General features: G+C 39.3%; 1 protein-coding gene and 1 non-coding gene across 5 annotated transcripts in view; one reads left to right on the top strand and one right to left on the bottom strand.

Annotated features, from left to right (window-relative positions):
- Positions 1-3,090: 3,090 nt before the first annotated feature.
- LOC111531299 lies at positions 3,091-3,221 on the bottom strand. Its single transcript, XR_002728219.1, has one exon. It is a non-coding gene; the product is annotated as a small nucleolar RNA SNORA3/SNORA45 family (small nucleolar RNA).
- A 4,051-nt stretch (positions 3,222-7,272) lies between these two features.
- ANKRD17 (ankyrin repeat domain 17) overlaps positions 7,273-19,804 on the top strand; it is a 183,452-nt gene continuing 170,920 nt past the window's right edge. For 2 of the 4 annotated variants that reach the window (XM_023198491.3, XM_023198497.3), the window contains exon 1: positions 7,273-8,885. In XM_023198491.3, coding sequence (XP_023054259.1) covers positions 8,493-8,885 — 393 coding nt within the window. In that variant the 5' untranslated portion in view covers positions 7,273-8,492. The remainder of the gene's footprint in view (positions 8,886-19,804) is intronic. The other 2 variants (XM_023198492.2, XM_023198495.2) reach the window with 1 other exon arrangement.

Genomic DNA, 19,804 nt, shown 5'->3' on the forward strand with positions numbered 1-19,804 from the left:
TTATATGAGACTAGAAACTCTGCGTGCTTTTAAAATTCATTGCTGTGTAAAAATATCAGTTTGCTTATGCTTTATTTTCTGGGTTAAGTTACATGATATAAAACGTGCACATTTAAGGATTTGAGAAGATCTCTAGGTGAATTCCTATATTTCAAGGGACTATTACACTACTTACTCCTTGCACAAAAGATATTCAGAGTTATGCAGTTTATAAACTATACCCAGTGCCCTAAATAGTACTGTAGGTGCTGTACAAATACCATAGATATTTAATAAACATTTGTGGAATCATCTATAAATGAATGAATGAAAGATTTCCCTGGAACTTCTTGAATTCTTCCCAGTTTCACCAGATCACTCCCTAGTTTTCTAATAAACTCGATTTGTCCTGAGAAAGATAGAGGAAAGGAATTGTTCTAACTTTTAATATTGTTATTAGTTGTTAACATATTAACTTGGTCTGAATCTGAACCTTGAAAATGTTTCTGTTGATTTTCAGTTTGAAAGTACAAAATTCAGAAACTCACAAAACTCTGTGTAGGAGTGTTCTATGCATTAACGACTCTAAGTCTTCCAGTGACAAAAATTGCTAAACTGACCAACATAAAACGAAACACAAAACTAAAATGTGAGTAGCTTATTTGTTTAGTAACAAGAGTTAAGTGCATTATTTTGTTGTAGATTACTTTTTGCACACTTTTATTCTCAGGCTGTCTTTCTCTGTTATCCAGGACTCTAGGTTTCCCCATTCCCTTGTTCCCTTCTTTACCCAACCTAGGAGTACATGAAGAAAAACAATACTGAATTTTACACTAAATAAATTTTAACAGGTGAGATATATATTTGGGCAAATTTAACATGAGGGACAGATTATCCAAATAACATTTAGTTGACTTTAAATGGAGATATATATATATATAATTTTTTTTTTTTTTTTTTTTTGAGACAGTGTCTCACTCTGTCGCCCAGGCTGGAATGCAGTGGCGCGATCTCGGCTCACTGTAAGCTCCACCTCCCAGGTTCACGCCATTCTCCTGCCTCAGCCTCCCGAGTAGCTGGGACTACAGGTGCCCACCACCACGCCTGGCTAATTTTTTGTATTTTTTAGTAGAGATGGGGTTTCACCGAGTTAGCCAGGATGGTCTCAATCTCCTAACCTCGTGATCTGCCCACCTTGGCCTCCCAAAGTGCTGGGATTACAGGTGTGAGCCACTGCGCTCGGCCTAAATGGATTTATTTAGGTAGCAGCTCTGTTCTACTAATATGCCCAGTAGTTAATTACTATTTGTGCTAGACTGCCATCCCCAGCCTTCAGCTTAACTATTTTTTACTGAGCTCTGGTTCCAGAGCAGCAGACTAAGAAAATTATTAATGCTAAAGAAGGGTAGTAAGAGGGTGAAGGGGATTTCGAAATCATGTCATATAAGGAGTGATTAAAAAGAGAAGGATGTTTCCCTAAGGAAAAGAAGACTAGGGTAGATTCTATATCAACATTTATCTCAAAACCCTTAGCATGGTCCACAAGCCTTGAATCATCTGTCTTCCACTTACTTCTCCAGCCTCATCTTGCAAACATTCTCACTTTCTGTGTTTCAGCTCTTCTGGCACAGTTTGATACCTCCTTTTTTAGGCCTTTTGCATATACATTCCTTTGGCTAGGAAGATTCTTCTCTGCTTTTTGGACTATTTCCTACTATAGATCTCTGTTCACATATTACTTCCTCAGGGAAGCCCCAAAACAAATCAAAAGTTTCTAGCTCAGGTTTCCCTTTCAGCAGTTATTTCATTTGTGTGTCTCTCACGCTAGACCATAAGCTTCAAGATATAAAGGACCGTGGTTGTTTTGCTAACCATTGTCTCACCTAACACAGTGCCTTGTATGTAGCAGGTAGGCAACAAATACTAAGTGAATGAACATCCATGCTTATTCTGGCTAAATTGCTGTTTCAACTCAAATGCCCAAAATTTCTTAAAAGCCCACACAGAAACAGTAACAAGAAAAAAGATAGGTGACATGAGTGAACAAGGATTGGGCATAATAGGCATTTATGAAAACTGTAGAGAATTGAAGACATCATGCCTTGTATAAACGCATTCAAAAGTCAAATGATTTTGAAATGCTGTGATGACAAAGTATAACATGTTCATATATCACATTTGGCTATAGGCTGCCAGTTTGCAACACCTGTCTTAAGTAAATTGCTATATTAATTATATATAATATTGTAGAGGGCATTTCATTCCATGAGAAAATGCTCACATATACTAAAAAAAAAAAAAAAAAAGCATGCTCCGGGATATCTTATTGGTGGATTGAAAAACAAAAATAAAACATTTTTAAAAGCATGCTAAATACAACAGTGGCATTCTCATTTAAAAATACACAGAGAAAACACTGTGTAAAGGTTTGTACTAAAATTCCAACAGTGGATATCTCTAGCTGATAGAATTACATGTTCTGGTATGTGTGCTTTTTTGTATTTTCTTAGTATCCTACAACAAACATGTATTGCTGTTGCACTCAGAAATAAACTGTTTTTACAAAGTAGAGAAGTAACTCAGGTGTCAATGTGGCGGATAGAGTATAATAGGATCAGAGGCAGGGAGATTGACTATTGCAATAATATGGGTGAAAACTCATGAAAGCCAAATTAAGGCAGTGGCTGGGAGGACAGTGGCTATCAGCGTCACCTGGTCCTCTCTGCCTAAACATATGCTTCAATTTCTACTTGATTATAATTGCTTATGTTGGGCAAACTTTCAGGTGGAAAGCAGAGCACAAGCCATTGGCTCCCTGTTTTGTTTATTTTTTAGCATTTGTTGGCATTTAGTGAAACTCTTTCCCTGTGGCTTCAAGCCACCAGGACACAGGTCCTCCCCACCACCGCCTTAATCTTTTCCCAAGCTCTTCTGCTACATAATTTGGCCTTCAGGATGACAGGCTGCTTTAGGAGCTTTTCCTTCTCCAGCACTTTGTAGTAGTTCTAGAAGAACAGAGAAAAGGATTTACAATACACTGTGGCAGGTACCAACTCCTTGATGGCAATGAGGAAAGATGCCTGCCAACCTACTTTCTAAAACCAAGGTACAGTATGTTTCTGCCTGGACACTAAGGGGACACTGGTTGCCCCCATGAGTGAATCAAGACCAGTAGATTCTGAGGACTCCAGCACACTAGAGAAGAGCTGTGAGCTGTGTTAGGATGTGACCCTAGTCTCAGGGAGCTCCCTTTTTTTTTTGAATTCCCAAGTCTTCCTGGCAATATCTATGCCTTACCTCTTGGAATTTCAATCTTGAGTAGAAACCCAGGAAATATTTCTCAATTCATGCGATATCTTCCCCTTCTGCAGTATCACTGAGACTGCCTGTTTTCCTGTAATGATTTCATTCTTAGGCAGGTTCACTCTACATGATGACCAAAGGCCAGATGCAGCTTGTTTTTTTTTAAAATTATTATTTCAAAAGCAGGTGCCTTTTTCTCGATAGTGCTAGCCCAAATGGTGAAACTATCTCTGATTAACTTCAGTTTTGTTAATCTGCCCATTCCCGAACTAATCACTATGGCTGAATGATAGGATACTTTGGCTAGCCTGATTTGTGGGCCCATCCTGTGGTATAAAAAATCAGAATTAGGTAATGAACGATTGCATCTGCAGAAAGAGGGACAGGTCTACATTAGGACATGCTCTCAAATCTCAGTGGCCTAACACAAAAGAATGCATATGAACTGCAGCACAAGTGTCTCTAATTGGCAAGCAAGTATCCTCCAAGTGAAGAGTCAGGAAACTCTAGCACAAGTGTCTCTAATTGGGAAGCAAGTATCCTCCAAGTGAAGATTCAGGAATCCAGGAGTCCTAGCTTGTGGCTTCGCCATCTTTAACACATAGCTTCCAGTGCAAATTTGCTCATCTGCCTCAAGTTGGTAGGGAGTGGGGATATACTGGATTGCTCATGTGATGTTTCCATGGGCCAGAGCTGGAATAGGAGCACATCATTTCTACTCACATTCCACTGGTTAGAACCGAATTAGCACACCTAATCCATATACCTAATTGGAAGAGAAGCATGGAAATACAGCTGTGTGGCCAGAAGAATTTAGTATCTGCAAGAATCTACTATTCTGATCACTAAACATGTATTTTACCTGTCTTTCCACACACAGAACATACCCTTTCTCAAAGGAGACAATCTGAAGTTTTAACTAGTTACTGGAACAGGTTCAAAGTCTAGGATTTTCAGAAAATGTGCAGCTCTCTTCATTAGGTACAGATGTGACCTAAGAACTAAAAAAACAAATTATTGTCACCCCATCCCTACAAATCCAATATACAGCGGTAACTCAGAGATAGGTAACTATAATACATTCTCTCATTCAGAAAAGAAAAATGTGATACTGAGCAATACTATTCATGTATAATGAGGTAATACTGCATAAACATTTTGTGGCCCATCTCCTGGAGACTGAAGAAAGTTCTGATGAGACCCCAATTCTAGTCTTCAGGAAAAACTCCCTGTCCATTCCTTTGTACAGCTCCTGATATGAGCTTCTGAAATGTTCTTTTTTTTTCATCATTCTCCACGGCCACATCATATGTGGGTACTGGAGAGCTGTTAAGGTTTAATGCTCTATTCCTCTACTTACGCAAGCTTGGGTTTGGACAGTTACCCTCTGTTTTAATACCCAAACAATGATATTTGAACCAGATTTAGTATGATTAGTAATAAAGTTCCTCTAAAAATGTAGTCTTCTGATTGATTTGCTTCTAGTAACTACACCCAAAGTTCTTTCTTACATAATTATCAAGCCTAATTTTCTGCTTTGGTTCCTTGCTCCTATGCCAGTTCCTTTAGACCTTTATCATAGCTATCTTGAAGCCATCTACAATAATGACTTTGAATGGAAAGACCAAACCCTTTTCCTGATCTTTGTTGCAGGACTTAATCTCAAGGGTAACTATACTCAAGACCTCTTCTAGTTTTTTTTAATATTGTTAGAAGTCTTAAAAAGTCACCTTTTCCAACCCTCCCTGAGAAATATTCCTGTACACTCTCACTTCTGCCAAGTAGCTCCTGAGTTTCTTTCTTTAATAAAAACTTACTAAAAATAAAATATAAAATTCAACACGTAGTATTACTTTTGCTCTTTTCAATTATTTCCTCTGGAGCTAATCTAAATAGGTGATCTGATTTTGATTTATTTCAGGTGACAGTTTTACTAATTACTTTGCCACTGCAAACATGGGCCTCCTTTTTCCAGCCTCCAAATCACATTCTCTACCACCTGCTACATCATAACTAAGCTAATATAACATATTTTAGGTTATTGTCTTAGCAGTACTCCACTTCTGGTACCAATTTCTGGATTAGCTATGGTCATTCTAGCTCCTATACATATAAATTCTCAAATCTCAATTTTTTCTCTTACAAGAAGTCCAAAAAGGAGTGTTTCTAATTGTGGTGGCTCTCTTCCAAGTAATGTTTCAGCCACTCCTTCTTCTCTTTTCTGTCTTTGGCATCTCCAATATATAGTTTTCAGGTCACCATGATGAAAGGCATCAGGTTGATGAAGAAAGAGTAAGGGAGAATAGGACTTCATTAATCCTAAAAATGAGCACATCATTTCAATTCATATTTCATTGGCTAGAAGTAAATCACGGCCAGCCACAGTGGCTCTGGCCTGTAATCCCAGCACTTTGGGAAGCTGAGGCGGGGGAATCACCTGAAGTCGGGAGTTCGAGACTAGCCTGACCAACATGGAGAAATCGTGTCTCCACTAAAAATGCAAAATTAGCTGGGTGTGATGGTGCATGCCTGTAATCCCAGCTACTTGGGAGGCTGAGGCAGGAGACTTGCTTGAATCCGGGAGGCAGAGGTTGCGGTGAGCTGAGATTGTGCCATTGCATTCCAGCTTGGGCAACAAGAGCTAAACTCTGTCTCAAAAAAAAAAAGTAGTTCATCACATGACTACAACCAACTACAAGGAAAGCTGTGAAATTTAGTTTAGCTGTGTGCCCGGGAAGAAATAAGTTTCATGGGCTAGTCAGATCCTGCCAGAGGTTCTAGTGGGGAAAAAAAAAGTTAGATAAAAATAAAAGAAAGTGACTTTACGGGCCTTGTCCATTTTAGTAGTTTTGAACTTTATCCTACTAGTGAAATAGGATCATCATTTCACTATTATACTAATGAGCAAAAAACTCATTTTCTTCCAAACAATGAGATTACTTTAAAGAGAGTATTTTTGGTAGCACGATAGACACAGAAACTAGACTGCAGAGTGCTGACAAGTCAATTTCAGAAAACAAAAAAGACACTGAACGTAGAAGACTTTTTTTTTTTTTTGAGGTGGAATCTCGCTGTGTTGCCCAGGCTACAGTGCAGTGGCACGATCTCAGCGCACTGCAACCTCCGCCTCCCGGGTTCAAGCGATTCTCCTGCTTCAGCCTCCTGAGTATAGAATACTTTTTAAGGAAAGACAGTTTGCTTGTGAAGGAAACAACTGAAAGCTACAGAAGAATTAGCTAAGGAACCAGAATTTGTAGAAGGTTGACAACAGAAAAGATAATTACTGGATGAGAAAGAGGGGTATCGGAACTAGAATATGTATGAAGAGTTAATCTCACATATGAACAGGGAGTCTCTCATTCCTAGATACTGGAGAAAAGGAAATCTCAGGAAATTTCTAGCACTTGGAAAACTGTGAAGTTCTAAGTTAAAAGTCGTATAATGAAATGGGCTAGGATTTAAAGACTGCAAAAAGTATTCAAGTGGAAAGGGAGAAAAAGATGCTGAAGAATATACAAAGTAGGAGGGAGGGATGCAGCTGAAATTATAAAATCTAAATCAGTAATGGTGAGATACACAATGCAGTGCTTTGTTCTACACTGGAACTCAGCAACGACCGTAGGAGAGGAATAGGCAGATGGTTATCACTCTGCATATATATTTACTATAGCAGTTATTACACTGTAAAGCCCCTGGAAACAGAAAATTTGATTCCACAAATTATGCACACAGTAGGCACATGATGAATTTTTGTTTGAATGAATTGATTTAGTCATTGCCAATTCTGCCATGGTACTCTGTAGAGTACTGGCAACTGCCCACATTTCATATGGTATGCCAATGCTAAAAAGAAAAAAATGCTAAAAAAAAAAAAAAAAAAAATCCAGGCATATTCAGCTAAACTTAGCAGTCTTAAAATGGCAACTATGTCAGCTGAGACATACTTTTAATCTTGTGCCAGTACATCTGTCTTTGATGTTTGCTTCATTTTCCTTATGCCACTATACTCCCACTAGACCAGAAAGGGATAATTCTGAGTTCAATGGGCTCCACTATCATTTCAAAAGTCCTGAAAGTTCTTTAGACACCTAAAAATGAACCCACAACCCCCATCACAATATTCCTTCCGAGAGAAGTATACCGACAATAATCATTATTTATGCCTGCTTCCAAGTTGAATCTAAGAGGGCCAGAAGAGCTAAATCAGGGTCATTCAGAGAATCGTCTACAAAGTCTGGCACAGACCACGCATCCTTCCCGTGTCTTCCTCCCCTCGTAAACTTGAGGTGTGATGATCTTAGACATCTCCTGATCGACTGCCTTCATATTACACACGTGTAAACTCGTAGAGGATGTCTATGAGCCAAGCTTAAACTTAGGTAAAGAAGGCTCTTTTCCCAACACGACGCCATCTCTCATGATCCAAAGCTTTATCTCTCGATTTGGCGGTCAAAAAAAACGACCAGGAATAAAACTACGTACAGCAGTCCAGAACAAGGCCCCACCTCCCGTCTGGCGGACGGGCCTCCAGTCAACAAAGTGTCTGGACCGCGCTTCCGCACCTCACACTGCCCGGGGCCGGCTCCTCTCCAGCCTCCCGGGACTGCCCACACATCGCAGCACAGCGCGCCCGCGGGGTCCGAGACCCGGCCCTCGAAATCTCACTTTCGCCTTTCGGCCGCCCGCGCCCCACGGCTCAGGCGATGGCTGATGGCGTCACTGCACTTCCGCCTGCGGCTGCGTTCTAATCACAAGCCAGGAAGGAAGAAGGGAGGGCTGCAGGGCTGTGTGTGCGGGAAATAGAGAGGAAAGAGAAGAAATCCGGGAGCTCGCGGGCGCTCCGGCTGCAATCGCGCCCCCCTTATCTGTCCCCGCCGTTCCCCTTCGGAACGTGCCCCAGGCACACTTCCCCGGCTTTCTAGTCTCCTCTTCTCTGGTTCTCCCGACACCCGGTCTCCCTCTTAAACGCCTCATCCCCCTTCCCTTGCTCCCTCCCTCTCCCTCCCTCCCATCGTCAGGCTCCCCGCCCTTAGTATCGCGAGACGAGGTGAGAGCTGGCGGAACGGCGGCGGCCGCGGCAGTAGAGGTGACCGAGGCGGTGGCGGCGGAGGCGGCACCGATTGCTGTGTCGGCCCCAGTGCGGCCGAAGTCGCGGTAGAGCGTAGCCCCCACGCCCCTCCCCCGTTAGCGCCCTCCCTCTTTCCCTGGGGATGGAGAAGGCGACGGTTCCGGTGGCGGCGGCGACGGCTGCAGAAGGAGAAGGGAGCCCCCCGGCGGTGGCGGCTGTGGCGGGCCCCCCCGCGGCGGCGGAGGTCGGCGGCGGCGTTGGCGGCAGCAGCGGAGCTCGCTCGGCCTCGTCTCCTCGTGGGATGGTGCGAGTCTGCGACCTGCTCCTGAAGAAGAAGCCGCCGCAGCAGCAGCACCACAAGGCCAAGCGTAACCGGACTTGCCGACCCCCTAGCAGCAGCGAAAGCAGCAGCGACAGCGACAACAGCGGCGGCGGTGGAGGCGGCGGTGGAGGCGGAGGTGGCGGCGGCGGCACCAGCAGTAACAACAGCGAGGAAGAAGAGGACGACGACGACGAGGAAGAGGAGGTTTCTGAGGCAAGGGCCTGGTTTCAAAGGAAGGAGGGAGGAAGGGACTGTAAGGGATAGGGGCCGAAGGTGGGAGGGGACTTTCAGTGGGACAGATTCCAGTGGGTTGATCTCTTAGGGGCCAGGCTTTCGACTGCCCCCTTTCTTCCCTCGGCCTAAATCGTGAGGTGTGGGAATGTGGGGGAGGGTAGCTGACACGTGGGGGTGGGAGGACTACGGAGTTCACAGAGTTGGTGAACAGCCTGTTATCATGGCATGGCTCACATGGTTAAGGATGGAGAGAATTGGTTAGATTCCCTGTTTGCACGCCGGGGGGTGGGGGGGGGTGATCTGCCTGGGGCCTGTAGGGCCACCTTAGTCTGGGACTGGATCGGGATGAAAGCGGGAGGAGTAAAATAATAGGTAGATGAGTCTCTTGGGGACCAACTAGGAGGTTGATCAACTTCTCCCAGTTGTGAGGTGGAGGGGAGCAGTTTGAGGGGGACGTAAGGTTGTAATGGACTCAGAGCTAAGTGTTTGTGTATGTGAGGGACACGTGAGAAGCTGTACTTTTCCATACTGTTCTGCAGGGCTTTTCGTAACTATCCTGGCTGCTGAAGTAACTTCACTTCCTCGATCTCCCAAGGATTTTCGATGAGCTGATGCTGTATTTGTATACATTTATCAGTAACTTTAAATAATTATAAATGACCATATACATTTATAAGTGGATGAAAAATATATTTGATCCTTACACGTACATACATATCTGTCTTCAGATGTCTCCTTAGTGAATTAGAATTAAGCTAGGACCTGTTGTCCCATAATATGGAACAGCCAAAGAGTTGGCTTTGGAGCCAGGCCTGGTTGTGGTGAGTTGGAATAGGAAGGCCTCTCGGTTTGTCCTAGTGATCTGGTTTCATAATAACTTTGTAATTTTTCTTGGGTCCACAGACAGGCGGCGTTGCAGGACCTTATTCCTCACAGAAGCCCTTACAACCCAAAGGCTCAGTAAAACATACCATACTGACAACCAACTGAGAGTTAGCTTTACTAGTTATTAGCTCTTTTATCACTCTCTTGTCTCCTTCCTGAAATAGAATCTAGAAAAGTCTTTATCTGGAGAGGGAAATCTTTATCAGCAGAGGAAAAACAGCTTTGAAGACTGATTTTAAACTTAGTTCTAAGAGGAGACCAACTGATTCATCTAGAACTACCACTTACTATTTATTCTCTTCCACAAACATGGAACTTAATTTGATGCAAGTCTGGTTTTCTGAAAATTGGGTTTCTTGAATCCTGGTCTCTGCTGAAACAGAGAAGTACCTTTTAAAGGATTTGACACATGTCTATTTGTAGAAGACCAGACTCTCTTTTATCTCAGACTGGATGAAGTTACGTAGGTAGAGATATTAAGTGTTCAAGTATGTATGACAAAAGTATGCCCCTCCTTGTTTCTATTCTCTTTTAGCCTGTTGGATTCTGAGAATAGGTTTGTATTGATAGACTTATATTGGCCTACTTGGATGTTTAGGATAGTGTGTTGCTCTGGCTGCATGTGAAACAAGGAAGGGAAGGATGTGATGGGATCCTTATCCCTAATAAAATTTGTTATGGTACGTAGAATCATTCAATTGTATGATTCTTCTCAAAGGTGAGAAACATTTTACAGATAAGTCAACCCTTTATTTTAAAAAGGAGGAAAACAAGGTTTAAAGGAAGGTGGTTGTAGTGGGTAGTAGCAAAAGTAGAAATCAAAGTTTTCTAATGGCTCAGACCTGTACACTTTTTAATGATAATTTATTTCCTTTTATCACCCTTCTGACATCATTCAGAAAAATAGTTACTGAATGGCAAGGTAACACAATCATGCAGCTATAGGCAGAATACCATTACTTAAAATTTTAAATTGTCCTGAAAATATTAAGCTCTGGTTTAGAGCCAGGTTATGATAGTTGAATGCACTACTCACTGGGTTATTCTGCTGCAGACTTCACATACCTAGGTAGTTTTGAACATTGGAATACAGCCTAATAAGCAGAACTTTTAGTAATTACTTAAATCATGAAGAATGGCTGTAAGTTTGTAGGTATGTTTATTTTGTGGGTCAGGTTTGTTTTCCTTTTATAATATAGGAATGATTATGTTGACTTTGACCAACTATGGTAGTATTTCTATGTTTTTAACATACCTTATCCTATCTTACATGGTATTAAACAATGGGTTTGTCATTTGGTATGAAGATGAGTCAGGAGAAATACGTGTAAGAAAGTGTACCCATTGGACGGGCGCGGTAGCTCACGCCTGTAATCCCAGCACTTTGGGAGACCGAGGCGGGCGGAACACCGAGGAGGTCAGGAGTTTGAGACCAGCCTAGCCAACATGATGAAACCCCATCTCTACTAAAAATACAAAAAAATTAACCAGGCATGGTGGCAGGTGCCTGTAATCTCAGCTACTTGGGAGGCTGAGGTGGAAGAATTGCTTGAACCCGGGAGGAGGCAGAGGTTGCAGTGAGCCGAGATTGCACCATTGTACTCCAGCCTGGGCAACAAGAGCGAGACTCTGTCTCAAAAAAAAAAAAAAAAAAAAAAAGTGTACCCATTAAAAAAATTTATGCAGATGAGGGATGAGCAGACAAAAAGGTGTACAGGTTGTCTCTGCCCCATTTTCATCTTTTGACCAAAGTAAAGACAAATAAAACTGTAAGCTAAATGGAGTGAGTTGTGTAATGTTTTTCTTTTAATTACCACTTTACTGACATGTCAGCAGAAGCCTAACTTTCTGGAGCTAGGAAGTCTTGTGGCTAAAATCACAATGTTGTCTTTTCTCTAATTCATTCTGTTATAGGCTACACAATAAAAAAGTAGATAAAATGATCTTTAAAATTATCCTTCCAGTAAAAATCATCAAAAGATTAAGAAGGAATATGAAAGGTTATGGTTTTGTGGTATTTAACCTGAAAGGATAACTTTAATTTAACAAAAATATATAGCTTTGCTATAAAGAAATGCTATCTGAATAATCTCTGTATCTGCCCAAAGGGGAAAAATGGAAGGAAACGAGAATCAATTTAAATAAGAGCTTCATTTAAGTGTTGAATACTAAGAATATAATTCCTAGACATTGGAGTAGGTTATTGAGAATAGGATTTTACTTAAAATTATTTCAGAATAGGTTAATCATGTCTTAGATAATTTGCGTAACTTTGGGTATACCTGGAAACAAATAAGACCAAGAGCTTCCTGCCTCCCTCTCCCCCTCTATTTGACACAACATCTTAGATGTAAAATTGAAAACACATAATTTCCTTGATTTTCAGTGAGTGACTGACCAATATGGAAAATACAAATGTATTTTCTAACATAAAAGCCATGATGCTCTTTCAAATTAGTGGACAAATTTAATTAAATTGCTTTTGACTATTACAAGAAAAAAATCTTATAATTTCAAGAGTTGATATTTTATTTCAGAAATAACATTGCATTCTGTTAAATGCATTTTTGAATATGATTGAATGATCTTAGTATTTTTTTTTTGGAGACGGAGTTTTGCTCTTGTTGCCCAGGCTGGAGTGCAACGGTCTCACCTCGGCTCACTGCAACTTCCACCTCCCAGGTTCAAGCAATTCTGCCTCAGCTTCCTGAGTAGCTGGAATTACAGGCATCTGCCACCATGCCTGGCTAATTTTTGTCTTTTTAGTAGAGACAGGGTTTTACCGTGTTGGCCGGGTTAGTCTTGAACTCCTGACCTCAGGTGATCTGCTGGCCTCAGCCTCCCAGAGTACTGAGATTACAGGCATGAGCCACTGCACACTGCGATCTTAGTATTTATTTTCTAAAGCAGAATTCAAAGGGGGAAAACATTTTTGTTGAAGATGCTTAAAGTATAAATACAGTAGGAGTTGATCAGAATTTCATCTATTTTTGTAAGTAACCTGTGACTAAATCAAGAGATAAACCTAGTGAAGAAATTTTAGACAAAGGGAGCCAATAAATGAATTAGTACTGACTTAGTATTGAAAGGATTTGCAAGGCCAGGGAGGATCTGTTTACAGACAGAAAATGAGAGTTGAAAGTGAGGGAAAGAGAAAAAATATTTCAGAATTAGGCTGTGTTCAGCTGCATTTGGAAATTTTTTTTTTTTTTAATTGGAAAAGTGCTATCTAAATTCCTCTTTTGTGATGCTTAGAATCCTAGATTAGCCCAGAGAAGCTTGCTTGTTTCATCTCTTAATTGATGTAGCAGTATTTGTAAACTAGATGTTAAGATCTTTGAAGCAGTAGTCTGTCTTAATTATAATTTATCTTGTCTTCTCTCCTGCTTAAGCACAGTACTAGAAAAAAACAAAACATTTTTAGTGAATAACTAGTACTTAGGGAGGATTCAGCATTCATTTAGGAAAAGAAGAGAAGGAATAGAAATTCTTCCCTTGGATCCTTCCCAGGGCTTCTGAATAGCTGAAGTTTAGATTTCAACATTTTCTAATTTCTTAATTCCTTTTCTTAGCGATGATGATCTTCTGTAAGTATTAAGGGGAAAGCCAGTTAAACTAATACGAATTGATTGTCGAATGCCTGGTAAGTACCTTAAGCCTCCTAAAATTTTTAATGAGTAAATAAAAATGAATACTTATTAAGTACCTACTGTTTGTGAAGGCTAGGTAAAGGTTAAAGGTATGGGTTCTGGAGCTTGGATTTAAATCCTTGATCCACTATTTACTAGCTTTGTGACCTTGGTCAAGTTTTTAAATCTCTACTGCAATTTCCTCATTTAAAGGGTATAAATGGTGATGATAGTAGATTCTACTTTATAACATTGTTATGAGAGTTAAATGAGTTAATACAGTTTTCACGTATTCTCATTTTATTCTCGCCGTAACCCTATGAAGTAGGTGCTGCTATATTTCTTTCATTAATCAATAAATGTTTGGAGTTCCTACTATGTGCTAGGTATTGTGCTATACTGGGTGAGCAATGGTGAACAAAACTGTTGTAAGACACCTCGATTTAAAAATGCACCAATGAATAAATATTATAAGTTTGGGGAGGTATGAGAGTGAGCTTAAGTGGTTAAATGTACATCTTGAATAACTTGTGAGTTTCAGAAGTATTCAAGTGTTGGCAGGGAACATTCATTTTACAGGTAAACATACTGGCATAGAAGGATTTTAGGCAACCTCATCAGGGTCACATAGCTAATAAATGTCAGAATGGGATTGAACCTGGGACTGTTAGATTCTAAGCCTTCTCATGTATTCATTTATTCTCTCATTCATACACTCGGTCATGCTGTATAGTGTTGAGTACCATATTTCAGATATTGGCAAATTCAGCTTGTATAAGGAAAGATGCTTTTCAGCAGTTGGACAGCCATTGAAGACAAGTTGGTCACCCCAAGTTTTCTTTCCATTTCTTCTGAAAAATTCACTAAAAAAGAAAACAAGAAATACAGAAAAGTATAGAAAAATAATCCATATTCCCACCACCTAGAATTAAGTTGTTAACAAGATGAAAACTTCATACTGGAAAACCACCCTTTCTAGAGGCAATTTACCACTTTTTCCTTGCCTTTCAAAATATTTAGTTTTCAAGGTAATCTTTCCTTATTAATTTGAAAAAAAAAATGTTTCTTTTAAATAGAGATTGTTAACTTGGGGTCTGGATAAGCTGTGAATCCTCTGATATTAAACAAAATATTTTGTTGAAGGTGCTTATAAGGCTTTATTTTTCTTCCTTTCTGCCCTAGCCCCATAGTATATGTGCAGAATTTTCATTAGATCCTCAAAGAGGTCTGGTACCCCCCTCCTCTCCGTTCTACCTTGTTACTTTAAAACATTCTAACTACAGATTTAGTGGGGAATTTGGTCATTTATTTGGATTAGTAAGAGTTTGGAAACTGCTTCTAACTAAGCAGATAATGTGATAACAAAGAAGGCCTATTTGTGAAGCAATGGGTCCAAGATTGGTCTCATCTTTCTGGTAAACCAGCCTATGCCTACTCTCTTTTCTCTTATATCTTCATGTTTTGCCCTTTAATTAATGAAGCAGTTTACACTGTGTGCTGTGGACTGTCATACCTGAAAGCAAAAGCCTTGTCTTACTCATCGTTGTATCTCCTACTACATAGTACCATGTGTCTTACGTAAGTCTTTGCATCTCTCCTAGGTTCTCATGAAGTTTCATCTCTGTAGTAAGAATAACTCATAAACATTTCTTATTAGCCACTTAGTGTGGGAAATCTTTGGGACTTCAAGTCTTGAGGTAACAGAACTTGGTTGCAACTATTATTTACAGTAGACCCCTGTGGGATGTTTTAATTGAACCCTTATTTTTAGTTTAGTCATTTTTAACCTCACCAACTTAACTGGAATTAGTATTGTGAAAGTTTTCAGTGTTTAATAATCATCAAAGTAGCATATTTTGACTCCCAGAAATTCGCTAGACTATAGCCTGCTTCTGCTGTTACCTGATTATGCCATCCAGTTGATTAGGAAAACAATTTTTAGGTCCTTGAGGCAGTGCAGTTGCGTTTATGACAGTTTATCTGAATTTTTATAAGGATAATTTAGTGGGTTAAAAAATGTGGATTTAATGAGGACCTTCATAATTGTTCCATACTTGACCACCGATGAAAAGGAATTTTTACTTCACATTGGTATGTGAAGTAGTGCCTTCTGGTACCACTTATATTTTTGTTAGGACCAGTAGGAGGCACCAACATCCATGGTGTAACCTACACCAAACCTAACTTTTTTCAGCTTTCATCTTTTCAAAAAAAAAGTAAGTCATTAGGGAATTGAAGGTGGTGGGTAAATGCGAATACCCTTCTAGTCTGTTGAACCTTACCTATCTAGTAGAGTTATGCCCATCTACTTCTTACCCAGAAGCAAAATACCCTTTCTGACTTAACGGTGCTTCACTTCTTAACATTTTTTTGGTCTTTAGAAATTATTATTATTCATTCATGACGGGATGTAGAGTTGTGGGACCATATAGGTATTATTTTTAAAATGATTTATAATTTGGGGTTTCAGTTATTGAAAAGGGAAATATTAACTGTTATTTTCCCCAAGCATGCTGTGAAACTTCAAATAATACAGCTCTGATTATCGAAAGAATAACTTAGAGTGCCTTCTGTCCTATGAAACTCATAAACATTACATGATGTTTTAAAGGGGTCAACTTTTTGTGTGTGTATAGAGATGGCATCTCACTTTGTTGCCCAGGCTGATCTTGAACTCCTGGCTTCAAGTGATCCTCCTGCCACAGGCTCCCAAAATGCTGTGGGATTATAGGCGTGAGCTACCACATCCAGCCTGGGGTTAATTTTTAAGTTTACTTCTGAGTGAGACTAGAGATAAAAGAGTGGGGAGAAGAAAATGTAAAGATTTTACATTTGAAACATCAGAGTGCTAAAAATACAAAAATTAGTGGGGCGTAGTGGCTCCCACCAGTAAGTCTCAGCTACTTGGGAGGCTGATGCAGGAGAATTGCTTTAACTCGGGAGGCAGAGGTTGCAGTGAGCAGAGTTCGCGCCACTGCACTCCAGTCTGGGCAACAGAGTGAGACTGTCTCTAACAACAACAACAAGCATTAGAGTACTTGAGGAACTCCTATTGGAGCCATTTCTAGTGTCTTTATAAACAACTCTTTTTTCTTTTTTTTGAGACAAGGTCGTCCACGCTCGAGTGCAGTGGCGTGACCTCGTGTCACTGCAACCTCCGCCTCCCGGAGTCAAGCAATTCCCACCTCAGCTTGCCGAGTATCTGGAGTTGCAGCGTGAGCCACTGCGCCTGGCTCGTTGTTTTGTATTTTTATTAGAGTCAGGGTTTCACCATATTTGCCGGGCTGGTCTCAAACTCCCAGCTCCAAGTGATCCACGCACCTCGGCCCCCAAAGTGCTGGAATTAGAAGATGTGAGCTACTGTACGCAGCCTTTATAAACAATTTTGATATATGGTGAAAACTCTCAAAACTTGGGATTCAGAGAAAAATTATGCCGATAAGAACGGGCAGCAAGATTGTTGAGAATAAATTGAAAAATATTAAATAGGTTTTTGTGAGTCAAGGGAAAAAAATGTGTTTTGAGTAAATGATCTGAAATACAGCATGCTTTTTTTCATAAAAGCTTAGTATAATGTAGGGTGAATTTAAGGCATTGGCGATAACTGGAATCATAATTCTCATTTAAATAATGCTATGCTACATCTGCACAAAATAGATTATGTATATTTTTGGCTGCTGTACCATGAAAATGACTAAAACGAGAAGGTCTAGAGAGGGATAGGTTAAAAATGATGGTAGGGCTGGAGATGGAATCCATGATTGAGGAGGACTGTAGATTTTACTTAAATATATTTTATTTTTTATTTATGTTATGTTATGTTTTTTTTTTTTTTTTTTTTGAGGCAAAGTCTCGCTCTGTCTCCCAGGCTGGAGTGCCGTGGTGCAATCTCGGCGCACTGCAACCTCCGCATTCCAGATTCGAGTGATTCTTCTGCCTCAGCCTCCCGAGTAGCTGAGGCTACAGGCGCGGGTGCCACCACACCCGGCTAATTTTTGTATTTTTAGTAGAGACGAAGTTTCACCATGTTAGTCAGGCTGGTCTCCAACTCCTGACTTTATGATCCGCCCGCCTGGGCCTCCCAGAGTGCTGGGATTACAGGCGTGAGCCACAGCACCTGGCCGATTTTATTTGAGTATATTCTTATTGCTTATTACTTCATACTCAAACTCCTTATATCGTAGAGAATATCATAATGTGTACCAGATAGTGCTGTTTCAGTTTAGAAAATAAATTCATTTTTTGTTTCTTGAGATCATTTGAAAGTACATTCTAGAAATGGCACACTTACGGAACTACTTTATGGCTGTGCATCTCTTGCGGGGAATTTTGCCTCCCCCTTTCCTCTTCCCAGAAATACTATTAGCTTGCCTAATTTAACCTTTCACTTTTTTTATCCCCATCTTCCCCCACGAAAGAAAGGAATAGAAAAGAAAAATACGAAAGTGAAGAAATAAGAACCTGTTCTAAAGTTATTTCTTGGTCTGGTTTCTTTATGGATCATCTCTTAATTAGCTTAAAAACATTTGATTGAAACCTATTTTGGAAGTGGAAAGGTTGGTTCCATTAGTTTTGAATTTGGAATAAATATATGTTACCATAGAGATCTATTTTCCTTTCCCTCTTTCCTGTCAGCCTAAATCTGAAGATTGGCAAGAAAAGGAAGCCCACCTGTTTGTGTTACAGTTGGTGTTACAAATGCCTTTGACCCCATTGTTGTCTCTTTCTTTCTCTATGCCATGTTTATCTTTTTATGGCATTAATAATGAAAATAGTCTTGTTGCAAAGCCTCTAGTATAGCACATACTATACATTTATTGAGTATCTCCTGACAAACATTTATTGAGTATCTCCTATGTGTGGCTGTTTTCATTGTCTAATCTCAACTATTTCCTTCCCAATGAATGTGAAAAAAAATTATATTTAAAATTATAGCTGTATATGTTAAACATGAATAAGTTAAATTACTTTGTACATATTTTAGTTAGTAAAACTTACATACATGGAAACTTAGCACAATGTTAGAATTCAGTTTTCCATATGATTATTAGCTATTATCTCATCTTATTAGCTATGATTATTAGATAATAGTGATAATTATCACCACTAGTATACTCTTTGAACAATTTATTTAAGAAGCGTTATTAACACCTAGCAAAATTACCTAGGGATTATAAGGGTTTTGACGAAATGGAGACATTATTTCAAGATTCATAAAATTTAAATTTTGTTGAGATAAAACTAGTTATAATTTAAAACTGAAGATGATTTTAGCCCTGTATAAGTCCTGTACTTTTTTTGCGCATCTATGTTCATTTTTGGTGTAACTGTGTGCCTTTTGATCATAGGGATCATTTTGTTTTGGTTTTTGAATACTAGTAGGGTAGAGTTTATATCTTTTATGAGTGTCTCCTAGGATACTCAGTGATTTTTGATATTTTGTTTGTTTTTAAGATGAGGTCTGTATGTATGATTTTTCTAGAGTGTCCTTGACAACTAGGTTATACTAAAGAGTCATCCATTCTAAGTTTACCTTGAAGGTTTTATAGTAAGAAAGGAGAGTGTCTATATTAATATACTTGTGATTGATGCAGGTGGAGATAGGTTAAGATAGGAGAGATTGAATTACAAGACAGTGTAGGATGAAAATTCTTAAGATTTTAAATATAGCATTACATGTAATTAAATGTAATTCATTAATTGATACCTATTTGTAGAAACACGTATTTGCAGAAAACTTGACAAACTCAAAAAGATTTAAAGAATAGAAAAATCACCTATTATTCTCTCTTCAGAATTAATCATTACCTGAAATATGTGTTTTCATTCTTTTTCCTTGGTAGGTAGTCATCAAATTATCACAAGAGCAGAGGTACCACTTAGAAATTTTGCTTGCTGAAATTTTTATTGATGAGCTTTGTTCAAATATATCAGTTGAAGAGATGAGTCTTCAGATTATCATTTTTATATATTTAAAAATATAAACTAATGAGGGAATTTATACTTACAAAAATGTCTTCTAATACATAGGGCTTTTTATTCCATTCTTAGAGTAAATGCTGCTAACAGTTGGTGTATATCAAATTTTTGTTTCTTGAGACTGAGTGCGTGTGTGTGTGTGAGAGTACGTTAATATTTGTCACATTATTATTTACTTATGAATGTTCCATAATACGTATGTTCATAATTTGATCTTTTATTTTGGTAGACATTTAGATTGTTTTCACTACAGTGCTATTAGTGAAGTGAACATCCTTGTACAGTTATTTTTGAGTATTAAACTATTTCTTTGGGATGGATTCCTGGAAATGGAATTGTTGGGCTAGAGTATGCACATGTTAAATTTGATAAATACTCTCAAGTTTTACTTACATCAGCAGTGTA

Source organism: Piliocolobus tephrosceles, chromosome 3 (assembly GCF_002776525.5).
Source record: "Piliocolobus tephrosceles isolate RC106 chromosome 3, ASM277652v3, whole genome shotgun sequence".
NCBI lineage: Eukaryota > Metazoa > Chordata > Mammalia > Primates > Cercopithecidae > Piliocolobus > Piliocolobus tephrosceles.